General features: G+C 35.2%; 4 protein-coding genes across 5 annotated transcripts; 1 reads left to right on the top strand and 3 right to left on the bottom strand.

Moving 5' to 3' along the window:
* Positions 1-1344: 1344 nt before the first annotated feature.
* Positions 1345-6629, bottom strand: LOC108823609 (uncharacterized). 2 transcript variants are annotated; one of them, XM_056996793.1, is made up of 21 exons: positions 6177-6629; positions 6010-6075; positions 5625-5908; positions 5424-5526; positions 5255-5332; positions 4922-4981; positions 4707-4811; positions 4404-4514; positions 4153-4194; positions 3961-4065; positions 3741-3877; positions 3026-3288; positions 2810-2934; positions 2684-2726; positions 2516-2607; positions 2384-2432; positions 2235-2305; positions 2035-2148; positions 1842-1942; positions 1649-1694; positions 1345-1536 (listed from the first exon to the last, which is right to left on the bottom strand). In XM_056996793.1, exons 1-21 carry the CDS (start codon positions 6339-6341, stop codon positions 1486-1488), a joined length of 2211 nt encoding a protein of 736 aa, XP_056852773.1. In that variant the 5' UTR covers positions 6342-6629; the 3' UTR covers positions 1345-1485. The 2 variants fall into 2 exon arrangements, with proteins under 2 accessions (XP_056852773.1, XP_018452357.1); XM_018596855.2 differs by having other exon boundaries at positions 6010-6072.
* Positions 6630-8665: 2036 nt separating this feature from the next.
* Positions 8666-9046, bottom strand: LOC130501980 (GPI-anchored protein LLG1-like). Its single transcript, XM_056996795.1, has one exon. It carries the CDS (start codon positions 9044-9046, stop codon positions 8666-8668), a length of 381 nt encoding a protein of 126 aa, XP_056852775.1.
* An 893-nt stretch (positions 9047-9939) lies between these two features.
* On the bottom strand, positions 9940-10323 carry LOC130501979 (GPI-anchored protein LLG1-like). The gene has a single exon (XM_056996794.1). The coding sequence runs from the start codon at positions 10321-10323 to the stop codon at positions 9940-9942; it is 384 nt and encodes a 127-aa protein (XP_056852774.1).
* A 1168-nt stretch (positions 10324-11491) lies between these two features.
* On the top strand, positions 11492-13314 carry LOC108823866 (high mobility group B protein 7). The gene is made up of 8 exons (XM_018597158.2): positions 11492-11786; positions 11902-11984; positions 12063-12117; positions 12212-12331; positions 12434-12488; positions 12672-12716; positions 12804-12887; positions 12981-13314. The coding sequence occupies exons 1-8, from the start codon at positions 11638-11640 to the stop codon at positions 13119-13121; spliced, it is 732 nt and encodes a 243-aa protein (XP_018452660.1). The 5' UTR covers positions 11492-11637; the 3' UTR covers positions 13122-13314.
* The last annotated feature ends 2293 nt before the right edge of the window (positions 13315-15607 follow it).

The raw sequence follows: 15607 nt of genomic DNA, 5'->3' as shown, positions 1-15607 counted from the left end.
CAAGAATGCCAGCAAGTGAATCCATCCTATGAAAAGACAAGTTGTTGGGTAGTTTGGTGTTAATGTGAAAGCACACATAAATGCATTTTGATAGCAAAGATTCAATGCTGATTGCGGTTCTTATTTATTATATCCAGCTAACTTGTCCTGAAACACTTGCTGAGATTTGTAGTATTGTTTCGTTACGTTTCGTTAGAGACATGTCATACAAGTGAAATTTTCTCACCATTCTTGTTTTGATTTGTCAATGTAAACATAAAAAAAGAGGTTGTGTTGATACTGATATTGGAGTATGATAACTTTTACTAACATATTAAAATAAGTAATGACATTATTACCAGCTGAAAAATGTAGCTCACTCATGTTTTGTCACCTTCTTTGTTAATAGTACCACTTGTTTAGACAAAAATATTTTTTTTTTTTGTCAATTAGATCCTCCGTCTATTTTTTCCTCGATCATCTCCAACAGTACACAAAAAAATTGTTCTATATTTCACTCTAAAATAGAGTAATTTTATTATAAAGTTGAATTTGCTCCAATAGTTCACTTTATAATAGAGAGGAATGAAAAAAATATTACTCTATAATTCACTCTATTATAAAGTCACTTTATTATAGAGTGAACCATTAGAGCAAATTCAACTCTATAATAGAGTTACTCTATTTTAGTGTAAAATATATAGTAAATTTTGTGTACCATTGGAGTTGCTGATACGAGACCACTTTTTGTGCTAAACCAATTCATTTTGCATTGAGTTAGGTGAACTATTACTCTTTTCTCTCTTCTAGATTCACACAATTACTTCCAAAAGTAGAAATGATCAAATACAGATATACACGCAACCAATCATAGTCTCACGTGTCGTATATCAAGGTTAGAAGTTGCCCCTCTAGCTGATTGTTTAGTGTGAATGTGATTGCAGAGGCATTCATATCTAGAGTGAGGAAGTGTAACTTTGTGGGGTTCTTATATGTACAACAAAAAATTGTTTTTTTTTTTTCATTTCTTATGAGTAAATTGTTTGACAAGGCTTAGAACAACCACAACAACAAATCCTTAACAACAAATCTTTAACAACTTTTAGAATATTTTTTTTTCGTTCGAATTAAAAAAAAAAGATTGGCCAATCGCAGACTCCCACGCGGCGGTGGAGTCCGTTCACGGTGAAGAGGTTATAAGAAAAGTGATCTTTAAATTAGGATTTTAAGAAGCAATTGTGGCACAGATTTTTAAATATTTGAGTCCCACATATTATTATATTAATTTTTTGTTAAGGATTTGTTGTTAAGGGTTTATTGTTGTGGGTGCTCTTATAAGTTATAATCTACAAAACAAGGTGGAGCAATCTAAATGATTTGCAGCTGACATAAGCCACATCCAAAAAATAGTAAACTATATACAAAAGTATCTTTCTTTTTGACAAGGTTCCAAACTTTTTTTAGAAAATAGAATCACCAGTGTTAAAAAAATATATACAAAGTATCTCATTTATTAAACAAAAATCCTTTCTTCTTTCCTTTCTTTCTCTGCAGAGCCTGCAACCAATCAGCAAAATAAAAACAAAAAGTAAGTAACGTTTGCTTATATCTACTCAGTTGTGGCTGATTATTTTTTATTGTCTTCTAGAGATAAAAGAAATGTATTTACCCTCATGGTAAATAATCTCAGGGTGAGTACTATTGCATCTCTCGAGCTGCCAAAGCCACCAAAAATATCAGTATCTTATAATGGGATATGAAACAGAGATAGAATGAACAATAGGAACACACAAGACTTTAAACTAGAATCTTTTTTTTTTGGTCTATGTCCGATTTTTGTAAGAAAGCTGAGTTCTACTTACCAGCAAAGATCTGCTGATCCATGATCTCCTCGTAAGGTATACTCACTACCATCAGAACCAGTTATAACAAATGCTTCAGGCTGCCCAAATGGGATTGTTACCTAGTGAGGCATCATAAAAAGGATGTTAATATTAACATAACGACATTGAGAAAAAAAAGACAGAAACAAATAAAGGCAGCAGTAAGTCTTACAGCAGTTGAAGATGAGAATTTTTCTGCAACCATGATATCGTTACTACACTTGATACTGTAACCTTCTCTCTTAATAGATAACATAGCTTCTTCCCATATATTCAAGAAACCAGTCTGTTCAAAGCCACATGCATATGAAGTATTAATCCAAAGAATACATATAGCCCAAGCAGAGGAGTTGGAATAGAAAATGTTAATACCGAAACAGAAACTTTGTATGAAGCATGGCCAATATGAAGAGTCTTCTCTATATGACTCTGCATCTCTGGATCTGTGAAAACAAACAAGGGTTACTGCTACCTATCTCTATGTCCAAGAATGACTCAGAACCACTGATGTATAAACTTACGGCAAGCTATCTTCCTATTTTCATTGGCAAAGACCTTGACAAGCTCCCCCTGAAATCAGAAAGTAAAGCTAAGTCTGTAGGCTACAGTAGTCTGTAAGCACACACCCAAAAAAGCAGCAGAAAGACACTAACCTTGCGGTTCCTGTCATCTAAAGGCTGAACTTCAATAGCAAGATATAAATCAACATCATCAGCAGTGACAAGATACTTTGGCTGCTTTGCTCCTGCATAAAAAAAAGTTCTGTCAGCAACTAAATTTTTATATTCATGTAAATATGGTCAGTAGGAGGGGAAATGCACCTTCAATGTAATTCACAGATCCATCTTCTAGATGACATACCCACTGCAAAATTTTATGAAGAGAAAGATTTAGATACAACTTAACATAAAATAAGAAAGCACATTTGTTTTGTCTTTCCTATGTACCTCAAAATTACAACTTGTTGTTCCATTAACAGAGTAACCACAAGCCTGAAGCTCATGTCCAGGATAAGGTTCTCCTGAAATTTGTAGGTCTTCTATAGCTGGTAACGGGTCATAACCGTCTTCACCTGTCGACAATGGTTACAAAATATTGAGACAGGTGAAGAAAGACCGTAAAAGGAATTATTAATATTGCCATTATGATTAATTAATCCTTACCCTCCTCGGATGAGGAAGAAGGTTCTTCAAGAACGGGTGACAGAAGAGGAGAACTTGAGGAGCTAGGAACATCAAACGCAGGCACATATGGTTGACTTTTGGTATTATCCGACTCTCCTTCTGCATCGTCCATCGCTATCTTGCTGAGAGGCTCACGAAACTGAACATGCTTAGTTGGAGTTTCATCTGCTTGCTTCCAACCACGAGATCCATCTTCACTAGTACCTGGTTGTTGCTGAGGCATCTCAAAAGCTGGAGAGTGACTGGTACACACATAAACACACATTCAATCATCTAAACTGTTCAGTAAAGCATATACAACCAGGAGAACACTAAGAAGCTACAAAATTGATTATGTAGTCATAACAACACCTTATTTGGTCTATGACTAATCTGATTCTTTTGAGAAGTGAGATTATCAAATCGCCTAGAGGGGACATGAATTTATAAAAAACTAAGCATAGTAAAAACTTTGAAAATTCAACGTGCAGAGAGAGGGATATTAAGAATAATTTGGCCTATAACAAAGAAGTTTCAGGGTCAGCACAAAGATTCAAGAGTCAAGATTAACTGCCAAATTTAATATAATGACTTTCAGGGTGTTTTATAAGTCAATAGACAATAGTCATCGCTAAGATGAGTCAAATGACTTTTAATTTTTTTAATAGAAAATAACAAACAAAGTTTAGCAATCTATGCAGTGGAAAAAACTCACCCGTTCACTAGAGGTGAAAACCTTCTAGAATTATCAAAATTGAAACTACTCCTAGTTGAGCTACCTGGCTCATCATCTTGCTGCCAGCGCTTAGAATCCCAGTCCATAGCTGTTTGATCGTATAGAGAATCCTTCGTCTGGTGAAAAAAACACGAAGTAAATTTAAGACTCAGTTTCATTCAAAAGCTTACGATATAAACACTGAGGGATATGAAAGTACTGAGTGTGTTAACGCTACACCAGCTGCAGACAAAGGGAAATCATTTGAGTGGTTCACATCTGACTGCCAAGGTGCTAACTGATATTCGGACTCCTTTAACTTTGTCTAGTGCATAGAAAAGAATAAGAAAGAATGATCTATCAAAGGTCAGTGCAACTGCAAATGAAGCAGACACGGAAACAGTAAACATACCTCAGTAAGAAGGAGCTTCTCTTGTAGATGCTTAAATATAACCTGAACACAAATGACCATATGTATAAATATCATTCTCTAATGCCAACGAAACACCTCAAAAACTAATAGGTTACAGCATACTGTTTAGAAGTCAAAGATACAAGCTAAAGATGTAGTAGACAAACACATAAATGTTACAGATTCCGACACAGATATGATAGAAAGACAAAAAGATAACAAGAGACAGCACTTTAGATACTAGAACTGACCTTCACATTGCTAACAATAGACTGTGCATCAGAAACCTGTGGTTGCAGAGAATACTCTGAGAGAAGAGGTAACAAGTATGATACAAATGTAGATTTCTCTTGCTGTGTAGCCTTTAGGGAAAAAAAACAGAAAGTCAGATTCGCTTCAACTTAAAAAGTTCTATATACCAAGTTACACTATGAAGTGGTCCAAAAATTTGAAGACAATGAGGTGCCAGAGGCAAATCCTAGTTTGCAAATTCAATCATTCACAGTGTTCACCCTAAAGATAATAGAAATGAAGACGATACAAGATGATAGTACCTGTAAGGCATATGTTAGGCGGATGTTTTCCTCAATTATTTCTTGTCTGTAAGAGAGAGCTTTTGATGCAGCCTCAACAAAATCTTCTTGCTGTTGATCTAATGCCTGTGTTACAACAGCAAAATAAATAAATAAATTTGACCGCCCAAACAACTTCCAAAATGAAAAGTTTCAGTACATGAAGAATTAAACAGGTAAGGAGGAAAAGACCAAACCTGACGCATGTAGGCAATTCGCTTTTCCAGAACATATTTTTCATTGCGAGTTTGAGCTTCCTAAAAAGAAGCCTATAATGTAAGTCACATGCTTTCACATAAAAAAAAAAAAGAATGAACCAAAGGAAAGCATAAAAAGCTAAAGATCTGATTATGTCATTTACTGTTATGCTCACTTAAAGAGGGCAAAAAACTAGAGAGTAACCATATGCATCAATATAATCCAAACTCGACCTTAACAGAACAGTCAGTAAGGTATCTCCTCAACTACACAGTAAGTAACATAGAGGCCCAACTAGAATAAGATTTCCCATGTCTAGCTTCAGGACTCACCTTAACAGAACAGTCGGTAAGGTATCTCCTCAACTTCAGAATTTGTTGTTCGTTTTCCTTGACCTTGTGAATCAGGTCCTGAATAGGTTACATAGTCAGGAAAATAATATTTTTCATTTACACAAAAGAAAAAAAAAACAAGACGTAGCAAGAATGATGGTGGAGACACCTGCTTCCAAGCATTGCCCGAATCATTTACTTCTCCAACCGGCGTAAACCCATGAGCAGATGAATTGAAATGTGTAACATGCGCTGCTCCTTCCAACTGCGTTCTATCAGAAACCGGATTTTGAGAATTACACGTTTGAGTTCACGGGCCATAAGATCTACAAGTAAATTCACAAGAGAGGTAGTTTTGAGTTCTGAGTACCTCATAAGAGAGGGACTAGCAACATCTATAGCTCCTTTGACAACGCCATTAACCATATTTTGCTCAGAGGGGCTTTTCAAACGATTATTCACAGTAGTTTCTTCGCCGTTAGAATTCACAAGGGGGTGGTGAACGACCATCATGCCTGATGAATCAGCATCTGAAGCTTTGATCACAGTCTCCTCCCGTTCAACTGGCTGGTGAACCAAGCGAGAGACGGTAGTAGTAGTATTTGAGTGATCTCCAAGATTAGATGCTTGTTGTAGCAAGGATCCATCTGATTTCTAGGCAAAAGATAGAGAGAACAATAAGCAAAACTGTCATGTAAAATCACAAATCAAACTAAAAGGAAAAAAGTACTTGTTCTTTAAACCAAAGTACTTACATATGTAGCAAGCTCCAAAGTACTTTTCTCAAGTTCAGCCTTTAAACGGCTATTCTCATCTACCTGCTTAGAGAAAGAACACTGTCTTAGATGCCCCAAAAAACTGAGTCAATTCCAAACAAAAACACATAGATAGAGAGAGAGAGAGAGAGAAGGAGAGAGCAGACCTGCTGCTTGATGGTGGTTTCAGCAGCTTCAACAGCTTTGATGACCTGCAACAAGTTCTCATTTTTAAAGTCTTCCTCCAGCAGACGAGAACAATCTTCAATACCCACTTGACAAAATCTCTCGGCAAGTAGTCTCTCCTCATTATGCCCGTTCTCCATCCCCATCCCTCTTGCTCCAAGCTAAACTAAACTGGACCAAAAGGAGTCTACTTTCCCTCTCCTCCTGCTCTTTCTTAATGCTCATGGTATTGTCTAAACGCGTTTAAGTAACCAATCTCACAACGTATAAAACAGGGAAAAAAAAAAGAAAATCCGAGTACGGAAATTTCAAAGGAAAAAGAAGGAAAATGAGAGTGTTGATAATCACGCGGTAACGAAAAGACAAAAGAGAAAAAGTTCATGTTGGATTGGGACAAGAAAGGAGGAAACTTTCCTCCTCTCTCTCCCCCCTCCCTCACTCTTGTCATCGTCTTCTCCAATCAATCTCCCTCTCTGTGTCTCTGTCAGTTTTAAATTCGGACTGTGCTGACCTTTGACTTTTTAGTACATTTGTCAAAAAATAATCATTTCTTTTTAGTTGCACATAATAATATATAATGGGTTTGTAAGTAAATAACTATTTTTTGTCGGTCAAATAAGGGAAACTGATGAAGACCTAGGGTGCATGGAAGCTTCAACGGACGTACGCTTCCCGCTTTGGAATCGGAATCGGAATCAAAAGCTTGTGGAAGTTTGCGGAAACTCGCTTCCAAGACGTTTTCAAAATATTCTCCTTAAATATTTTTTGGAAGCTTACGGTTCCGTTTTGGAGTCATGTTTCCAATTTTTAAGATACAATGGTATAAATCAATAAAAATATAAAATCATAGTTTTTAATTTATATAAAATCCAAAATTTAATAGTAATGAAATAGAGAGAATCGAAATATACAAACTCTAAAATTAATATTATAAATTATCCTTTTGTATTAAGGTTTTTATTAAAGATATATAATATATTAGAATATATTTTTTCAATTATTTATGAAGTAATACAAATAATTAATATAATAATTTATTTAAACTTATTTTATGTGTGTTTTCAAAGCTTTAATACGAAATCATTTAAAAATTATTATAAATGAATAAGTGATTTATTTTAAATTTAAATCATATAATATTTAGTTTTAGATTTTATAAAATTTTATTATATTTTAATATATATATATATATATAAACAGATAGATACACGCTTCCAACACGTATCCGCTTCCTAATTTTTTGAAAAATCTCGCTTCCACGTTTCCATACGTTTCCGATTCCACGTTTCCGGTTCCGTTTCCATGTATTCAGTTTGATTTTATGATGCAAAACTTCTTGGATCCAGGTGTCTTTTATAGTGAGAAATATGAGGATCATGCAATCTAGATTCATTGTTACTTAGCAAGTCATCAGTCCCGTTTGATCTTTGGATATGTGAACAAAAATTTGTTGGATTATAAAAAGCTCAGGTTTGCTGATAGAACATCTAGGCTAGGGTTAGGGAAATAACATCTATCTTATTAAAACAGAAACATTCTGTTGGACCTAACATTTATTTTGTAAGTTTTTAAATTAAATACACTTTTATAATTTATAATTAAATCTATATTAAATTATTAATGTTTCTTTCTTTATACTATTATCCATGTTTTCAAACAATATACTTATTTCTTTATACTACTATCAATGTTTCCAAACAATATATTTTTTATACTACTATCAATGTTTCCAAACAATACAATAATTAATCTTAGTTATTTTATATCTATCATTTCTCTTTAAAATTTTGTACAAACGTCATAATTTTATAAATTGCAAAATAATAAACTTTAAAATTTGGATTATAAGATTACAAATTATGAAATTATTATAATTTAAATCAAATTAGATTACATATCGGTCATCCAACAGTTCAATCGGTTAGTCTCGGATTTTAATGATTTTTTTAATATGAACATTTTAAAAAATTAAATTAAATGGTTAGATCTCCGGATTAACCGGTATAATCACAATCGGGTTGAATTAAAAAACACTGATTTAAATGCAAAAATATTCTAAACACACTCTTTGAAATTACCAAAATATTTGTTATATTATTAGTGAAATTTTTCATCGTAAAATATTCCGCGCTTCCAAGCGCGGGTCAAAATCTAGTGGTGTTTTAACTTCTATTGTTTGTGTTAAGGTCGATCGATCGTCCATGTAATGTGACTTTCTTTCTAGTGAAATGACTTAAATGACATTGCAACAGTGAGCTAAAACGTATAAGGGAAATAACATGGTGTTTTTTTTTTGTTTTTACTTCGTTCATGTTTTTTTTACTTCATGCATGTTCATTATTTCATTCGCGTAAACACTTATACGTTTAGATTATATATGTAAATCTTATATTTATAACAGATTATTTAAAACATAACATATATGAAGACCATTATAGAATATATATGACGAACATTAGGACCACCCGGTTTATGGGCAATCGATATGTTGCCTGCCTTGTAGGCAGATGTTTTCAAACAATCCCACCGGGTAGTATCCACCATAGAGTTTGATGTCGCTGAACAGAAGGGTCAGACAATCAGTGCCCTCGTCGTTAAGGTATCCGCTGTACGGACATGCAAGCTTCTTGAAGGCAAGACAACATTTTTGGGGTGGGTAGAGGGGACCTTTGCATCGGCTTCTTATGATCTTGTAGTTCAGATTCTGAAAGTCAATTGGACATCGAAATTTTTCGGTCTGAAGCAGCACATTTCTTGATGAATACACGGTGTAAACACCATCTGAGATGAAAAGCGAGAGCAGGAGAAACAAGAGAAGAGAACTATAGAGGAGTTTGATGATCAGCTTCATGATTCTCTTGTGGTGGTTGAAGAAGTACGAAGAGACATCTGATGTATAAAGACACTGGAGTGAGTGTGTGAACAGACCCAAACCAAGTTCGTATGGGCCATAGATGGGTCTGCTGTATTGCCTGCACAGAAGTTCCAGGCGTGCTGAGAACTTCCCATAAAAGGAAAACACAGATTAGAAGTTGACTGAAATTATGTTTTAGATTTGTTTCTTTCTTGGACGAGATAATAATATCAACGTCATCTAACAAACTCCATCTTGTCCACTCTACTTTTGATCACATCCCATCTAAAGTACTTGTGAAGATGGTAAGTTAATATATACCAACAACCGAAGATTTTTTTTTTTAATTTGACAAAACAGCAGAAGATTTGTTTAATTAAATAAAGAAAATATATCTTTCTTGACTGTCCTATGTTTATTTCTATAAACCGCATCTAATAAACTAAAGCTTATACACTCTAATTTTGATCTCATTCCACCTAAGTTGTGAATATGTGTAAATAAATACCAACAACAGAAGATTGTTTCTACATACTTTCTTGTATTGTGTATATGGATAATATCATAAAATATAACTAAAATAAAGGTCAACATCAATTCTTATTTATTTACTTTTTTGTAATGAAAAATACACATAATGCAATTATCATTACTTCATTCGCGTAAACACTTCTACGTTGAGATTATGTATGTCGATCTTATATCTATAAGGATTTTTTGAAAACATAACATATATTTATGTTTATTATTTCATTGGCGTAAACATTTGTACGTTGAGAACTTGAGATTATGGTATGTCAATCTTATATATTTATAACAAAGTTTTCAAAACATAACATATATGAAGACCATTAAAGAAACATAAAATATATGAAGAAAATTAACATTATTCATGCTTGACCCGGGCAATCGAGATGTTGTTTGCCTTGTAGGCAGTAGCTTGAAAACAGTCCAACCGGGTATCGACCATAGAGTCTGATGTTGCTGAGCATAAGGGTTAGACAATCGGTGCTCTCGTCGTTTACGAGGTTTCTGTATGGACACGCGAAGTCCCTGAAGGCAGCACAACATTCCACGTGTGGGAAATGGGGACCTTTGCATCGGCTGTTTATAATGATCGTGTAGTTCATAAACTTAAAGTTTATTGGACATGGAGTTTTTCCGGCCTGAAGCAGGTTTCTTGATGAATACACGGTGTAAACGCCATCTGAGATGAAAACTGAAAGTAGAAGAAACAAGGAAAGAGAGCTAGAGAGGAATTTGATGAGATTCATGATTCTCTTGTGGTTGAAGAAGTGGGAAGAGACCCTCTGATATATAAAGACACTGAGTTGAACACAGAACCAGACCAAGTTCGTATGGGCCAAAGATGGGCCTATCTATCAAACTCCAGCTTATCCACTCTACTTTTGAAAGTAAATAAATACCAACAGCAAAAGATTTGTTTCCACACGTTGGATAATCATAAAATATTCTATAGTATCAAAAAAGTCAGAGGTCAACATCAATTCTCATTTTGTGCATCTTTTACAAATATAGACAGAGATACTGCTTTTTTATACTCTCTATTCACACTCTTTTTAATTTTGCAGCTATCTCTTCCGACCGAAACAAACAAAGGAAAAGAAAAGTGATGCATAATGGTGATGGAGTTTAAGAAGAAGAAGACGAAGCTAATAAGAAGCATGTTATGGAGAATCATAGAAGCGATCAAGAAGATGAAAGACAAGAAAAAGAAACAGATCAGTCTCAACTACGATCCTATTAGCTATTCTCTTAACTTTGACTCTCGTTAAACCTCAAAGCATGTATGCTATGTATATGACTCTGTTTAGGTTTGTTGTTTATGCTATGTATAATTGTATAAATGTATTAGGTTGTATTAACAGCCTGATTGTCTACCTCAATGCTAAACTTTTAGTGTGTGATATATCAATTATATATATTTTTTTTACTTTTCTGTATCGTTATTGAATCCATTATTATTATACATCCTCAAACATAAAACATATTAAGTAAATAAAAATAAAAATGATTATTTTCATGTGAGAAACCCCCAAAAATATTTAGAAAAACTACTAAAACACTTGTCAGTTTAACTACTAGCTGATGATTTTTTTAAAATATACATTACTCCTTTTGATTTTTAAAAGCATAAGTTTCGGAAATTGAAATGAGTTAAACAATAATAATGCTCTTATATACTCTACATATATAATGGGGTGGACCATGATTTGTGTCTTAGTTGATTCTTCAAGACCCAAGACCAATTTAAGATACTATCGTACTCGAAACATCTAGCTATTAAATGGGCCTTTCATTTCCATCGCTTATACAAAAAAACCAACGGTGGATTAGATCGCCAGCTCATAGATCCGTGTCAAAAAAGCACGAAACAATAATTGCTTTTTCGCGGGAAAAACGAGTTTCGTGTTCCCACTCTTTCTTCTCACTGCTTCTTCCTCTGAAACTGTCCCCCCTCCCCTCATCGAAACGAACGAATATTCTCCGGTGAGAAAAAAGAAAAAGTATTGCAACAGAGTTTATTTTTTTTCCTTCTCTCGTAACCGATCGTAGAAACGAAAGAGATGGCCGGTGGTGGTGGTGGATCGTCGAAATCAAACGCACCGAAGCAGAGGAAGAGAGTGGAAGCCGAAACGAAAGATGAATCCACCACAAACAACAGCAACAGCAATACCTTGCTACGCGCTAGAGATGGCAGCGCCTTCGCTCGATGGTACTGATACTTCTGATTCCGATCTCCTTAGGGTTTGATTTGGGGGATTGATTTTCTAGGGTTTCTCATACGTTTTTGTGGATTTTTATTCGATTTTTTTTTTTTTTTTTTGCAGTGAAGGATGTAGCAAGAACGTAGCTGTTGCGCTTATAAGCATGCACAATTGCAGCCTCGACGCTAAGATTCGAGTCAATCTCGGTGAGTGTTTGATCGTCTCTCGTAGGTGACTTGAGTTTGTTGTGATTAAGCTTATCTGTTTTTTTTTTCTTTCTCAAGAGGCGCAAGTTGTTGAGACGAAAGCTGAGGCGAAGAAGAAGAAATCTGCAGAGAGGTAATAATAACACTCGTTCGACTTACTTCTTTTTCTTTATGTTGATATTGAGTGAGTTCGTTCCTTTCTTGGGTATTGTTTTTGGATTCTTCAGGAAGAAGTCAACGTCTGATGAACCTAAGGCAAAGAGAGTCAGGAAGGCCAAGGATGAGAAGAAGACCTCTGCCTCTAACAACAAGCCCAAGCGTCCTCTTACTGCTTTCTTCATTTTCATGTAATTTTCATATCCTTGCTTGGTCCTCTCTCTCTCTCTCGCTTTGGTTTCTTTCGCTGGTGCTTATGAATTGGATGCTGACATTGTCTTTCGATTTTGCAGGAATGATTTCCGCAAAACTTTCAAAGAAGAGAATCCTTCTTCTAGCGTCAAGGATGTAAGTTGTGTAACAAAGTTTGTTACTTTACACGAATTTGTATGCTAGTGTCTGTGATGATTTAAGTGACTATGCTTTCTACATGATCGTAGGTCTAGGTCGTAACTAAGTTTGTTACTTTACATGATTAGTATGCTAGTGTTTATGAAGATTTAATAGACTATGCTTTCTATATGATTGTAGGTTGCAAAGCAAGGTGGTGAAAAGTGGAAGTCTTTGACTGAGGAAGTGAGTTGCTCTGTCCTTTGTTTCTTCTCTTAGTTTCATGGTGATTTGCTTATTGTCATCTTACTCTGTATTCTTTTGATCATTTAGGAAAAGAAAGTTTATTTGGATAAGGCTGCTGAACTAAAGGCAGAGTACAACAAGTCACTGGAGAGCAATGATGCCGATGAGGAAGTATGTGTTTCGTCATTAATTGTTTTGTCTGTACATTTTTCTCACTATAACATGGAATCTTGAATCTTAAGTTGATATGATGACTTTTTTCAGGAAGAGGATGAGGAGGAGAAGCAATCAGATGATGATGATGCTGAAGAGAAACAAGCTGACGAGGCTGATGGGTGTAAGGAGAATGAAGATGTGAACAAAGAATCTGAAGGTAAAGAAGAAGAGATTTTGGATGACTACTAGATATCTTAATCTCTCTTTTGGGTTTCTGATCTCATCTATCTATCTATGGTGATGGTTCATTGTATATTTTTAACCTCTGTTTTTCGTTAAACTAGTTATCTGAAGGTAGTTTGTGAGCAGGGCAAGTTTTTTTGTAGCTCGCGGAATGGTAGTTCTTTTTGTTTAGACAAGTATTGAAGTTTATGTTTAATTAGTTCTCGGTTCTGCTGACTGAATCAAAGTGATAAATAGTTTTATTTAGGTGGAAGCAGAAATATACAAGCAAAGATTAAACAATTGAAGTAAGAAATCGAGTAAAAAACAAATATAAGATATCATCTATTTTTTTCAAAAATTACGTAAAGTGATAGGATTAAAGATCAAGACTGTCCACCTTAAAATGTGTGTTTGTTTTCACTTCATTGTCTTCCTGCAAAGTGGTACTTTGTGATTGGCCAAGTACCTGTAATTTTGTAATTACTAATTAAATGATATTACAACTACTGTATTAACATCAAAACTATTAGGAACTTTTGGATGGCAAATTGCATCTCATACCTTTATATTTTCTAATGTATATACATCTATCAAATAATAAAAAATGTGAAACTCAAAGAAGAGGTTAAAAAAGCATTCCAACAGCAACTTTAGTTAAACCAGGTAAATCAACGAGGGTAGGAATTAGAAGCGTCTCATCGTGTTCTAAAATGTTGGTCTCTGTGTGGTTCGGTACGGTCTGGTTTTAACTTTAGCAAAAGGTTTACTCTTGTGGATTTGCTTTTACAATTTTGGTTTCATTAGCTGGGCTGGTCTATTCAAAAAAAATTAAGAGCTGGAGACTGGACATTATTCAAGCCCATATAATGCCCATATGACCTAAAGTCAAAGCTAGGGTTGTCTCATATAAATAGCGTTAACTTTTTCCGACCAAAGTATAAGGGTTGGCTTCCAACTATGCTTTCCTCTATCTTCTAACCTGCCTCCTCCAATGATGATCTCAATTGGAATATATGGAGGCAAATTTTTTTTTTTGACGTTTTAATTCTATTCCTCCTTTTAATCGTGTTTCTTGTACTAACCCCAGATCTGATGTTCTGATTTCGCCTCCGATGATGATCTCAATTCGAATCTATGGAGGTAACGTTTTAATTCTCTTCCTTCTTTATACATGATTCATTGTTCAGGAAGTTTATCCTTCTTGTTATACTTAGATCTGATAAAAATCAAGACTTTCGATGAAGATTAGCCAATTTTTAACGTTTTAATTCTCTTCCTTCTTATTGATTGAATTAAATATTGGTATCATCGGTTTGCTTTACTTTATACATGATTCATTGTTCAGGAAGTCTATCTTTGTTGTTATACTTGAATCTGATAAGTGAAGATTAGCCAATTTTTTTTTTACGTTTTAACTCTTCCTTCTTGTTTTTTAAATCGAGTTTTGGGCATTTCGTTTCGATATTAAATTTTCACAATGCCATTGGGCTTTTGTCATGGCTCAGTGTCTTTGGTCTAAATGGGCTTATCATCGAAGCCTTCCCGCTCAATTGATTCTCCCAACGTCAATATCCCCTTAGAGGTATGGCCGCCGCCATTATATAAGAGAGATCTTAGGTTTTTTTATCAACTCTATCGTTTTGCGAACACTGATGGAATAATTGAAATGTCGTCTCACAGTGGTGGATCTGATACTCACGCTCACGGGAACAATGAATCCGACTCTGAAGGTAATCATCTGAATCTAATTTTGCGTTTCTTTCTTAATCGAATCGATTCTAAGCTCTAATCCTCATGTTAACCTCTCCTCCTACAGTGGAGATTTTACCAGGAGAATCTCAAGGACAAGTAGCCCAATCTCTTGCTATACCTGAAGGTAATCATCTGAATCGGATCTTCCGATCGCATTTCTCTAGGTTGAACTCTATCTTGTTTTTGATTCCGATCAGGACCTGAAGAGCAGTTCGTGGATCAAGAACAAGTTGCTCAATCTCATTCTCATGTTAACCCTGAAGGTAATCATCTGAAGTGGATCTGAGCTTTTTTTAAAGACTTGACTCTCTATAGGCCTCCCTCGCGTTACCTTATTCTATCTTGTTTTTGGTTCCGATCAGGACCTGAAGAGCAGCTCGTGGATCAATTCCCAAGTCCAACAGATGAGATTTTACCAGGAGGTATTTAAACAAAAAATCGCTTTGTTCTAATGGTTCTGTATGTTTTGATGAGCGTGATGTCATTTATGTTTCTGTTTGATTGTTTAATGTGATTTTTGCCACTTGAAGCTGGTCGATTGATAGATTTCGTACCAGCTGAAGAGAATGATAACCTCAACGATACTTTACCACCTGGTCTCTCGATTAATCCTCTCTGTTTACTCCCTCCACCACCTCCTCCTCCGGGAGAACTCTTGCCACCTCCTCCACCTCCGGGAGAACTCTTGCCACCTCCACCTCCTCCGGGAGAACTCTTGCCACCTCGTACAGGTCGTCGACTCTTGCCATCCTTTTATC

This window comes from Raphanus sativus, unplaced genomic scaffold (genome assembly GCF_000801105.2).
Source record: "Raphanus sativus cultivar WK10039 unplaced genomic scaffold, ASM80110v3 Scaffold0363, whole genome shotgun sequence".
NCBI classification, from domain to species: Eukaryota; Viridiplantae; Streptophyta; class Magnoliopsida; order Brassicales; family Brassicaceae; genus Raphanus; species Raphanus sativus.
Note: the sequence above shows the minus strand (reverse complement) of the source record. Positions and strands in the feature narration are given on the sequence as shown.

Coding starts and splice junctions, on each gene's coding strand:
- LOC108823609 (XM_056996793.1), bottom strand. CDS start 6,341: ATGGGGATGGAGAACGGGCATAATGAGGAGAGACTACTTGCCGAGAGA. Junction 3,289..3,740: donor TTTTCACCTCTAGTGAACGG/GTGAGTTTTTTC, acceptor TGTGTGTACCAG/TCACTCTCCAGCTTTTGAGA. Junction 2,727..2,809: donor CAACAAGTTGTAATTTTGAG/GTACATAGGAAA, acceptor AAAATTTTGCAG/TGGGTATGTCATCTAGAAGA.
- LOC130501980 (XM_056996795.1), bottom strand. CDS start 9,046: ATGAAGCTGATCATCAAACTCCTCTATAGTTCTCTTCTCTTGTTTCTC.
- LOC130501979 (XM_056996794.1), bottom strand. CDS start 10,323: ATGAATCTCATCAAATTCCTCTCTAGCTCTCTTTCCTTGTTTCTTCTA.
- LOC108823866 (XM_018597158.2), top strand. CDS start 11,638: ATGGCCGGTGGTGGTGGTGGATCGTCGAAATCAAACGCACCGAAGCAG. Junction 11,787..11,901: donor GGCAGCGCCTTCGCTCGATG/GTACTGATACTT, acceptor TTTTTTTTGCAG/TGAAGGATGTAGCAAGAACG. Junction 11,985..12,062: donor TAAGATTCGAGTCAATCTCG/GTGAGTGTTTGA, acceptor TTCTTTCTCAAG/AGGCGCAAGTTGTTGAGACG.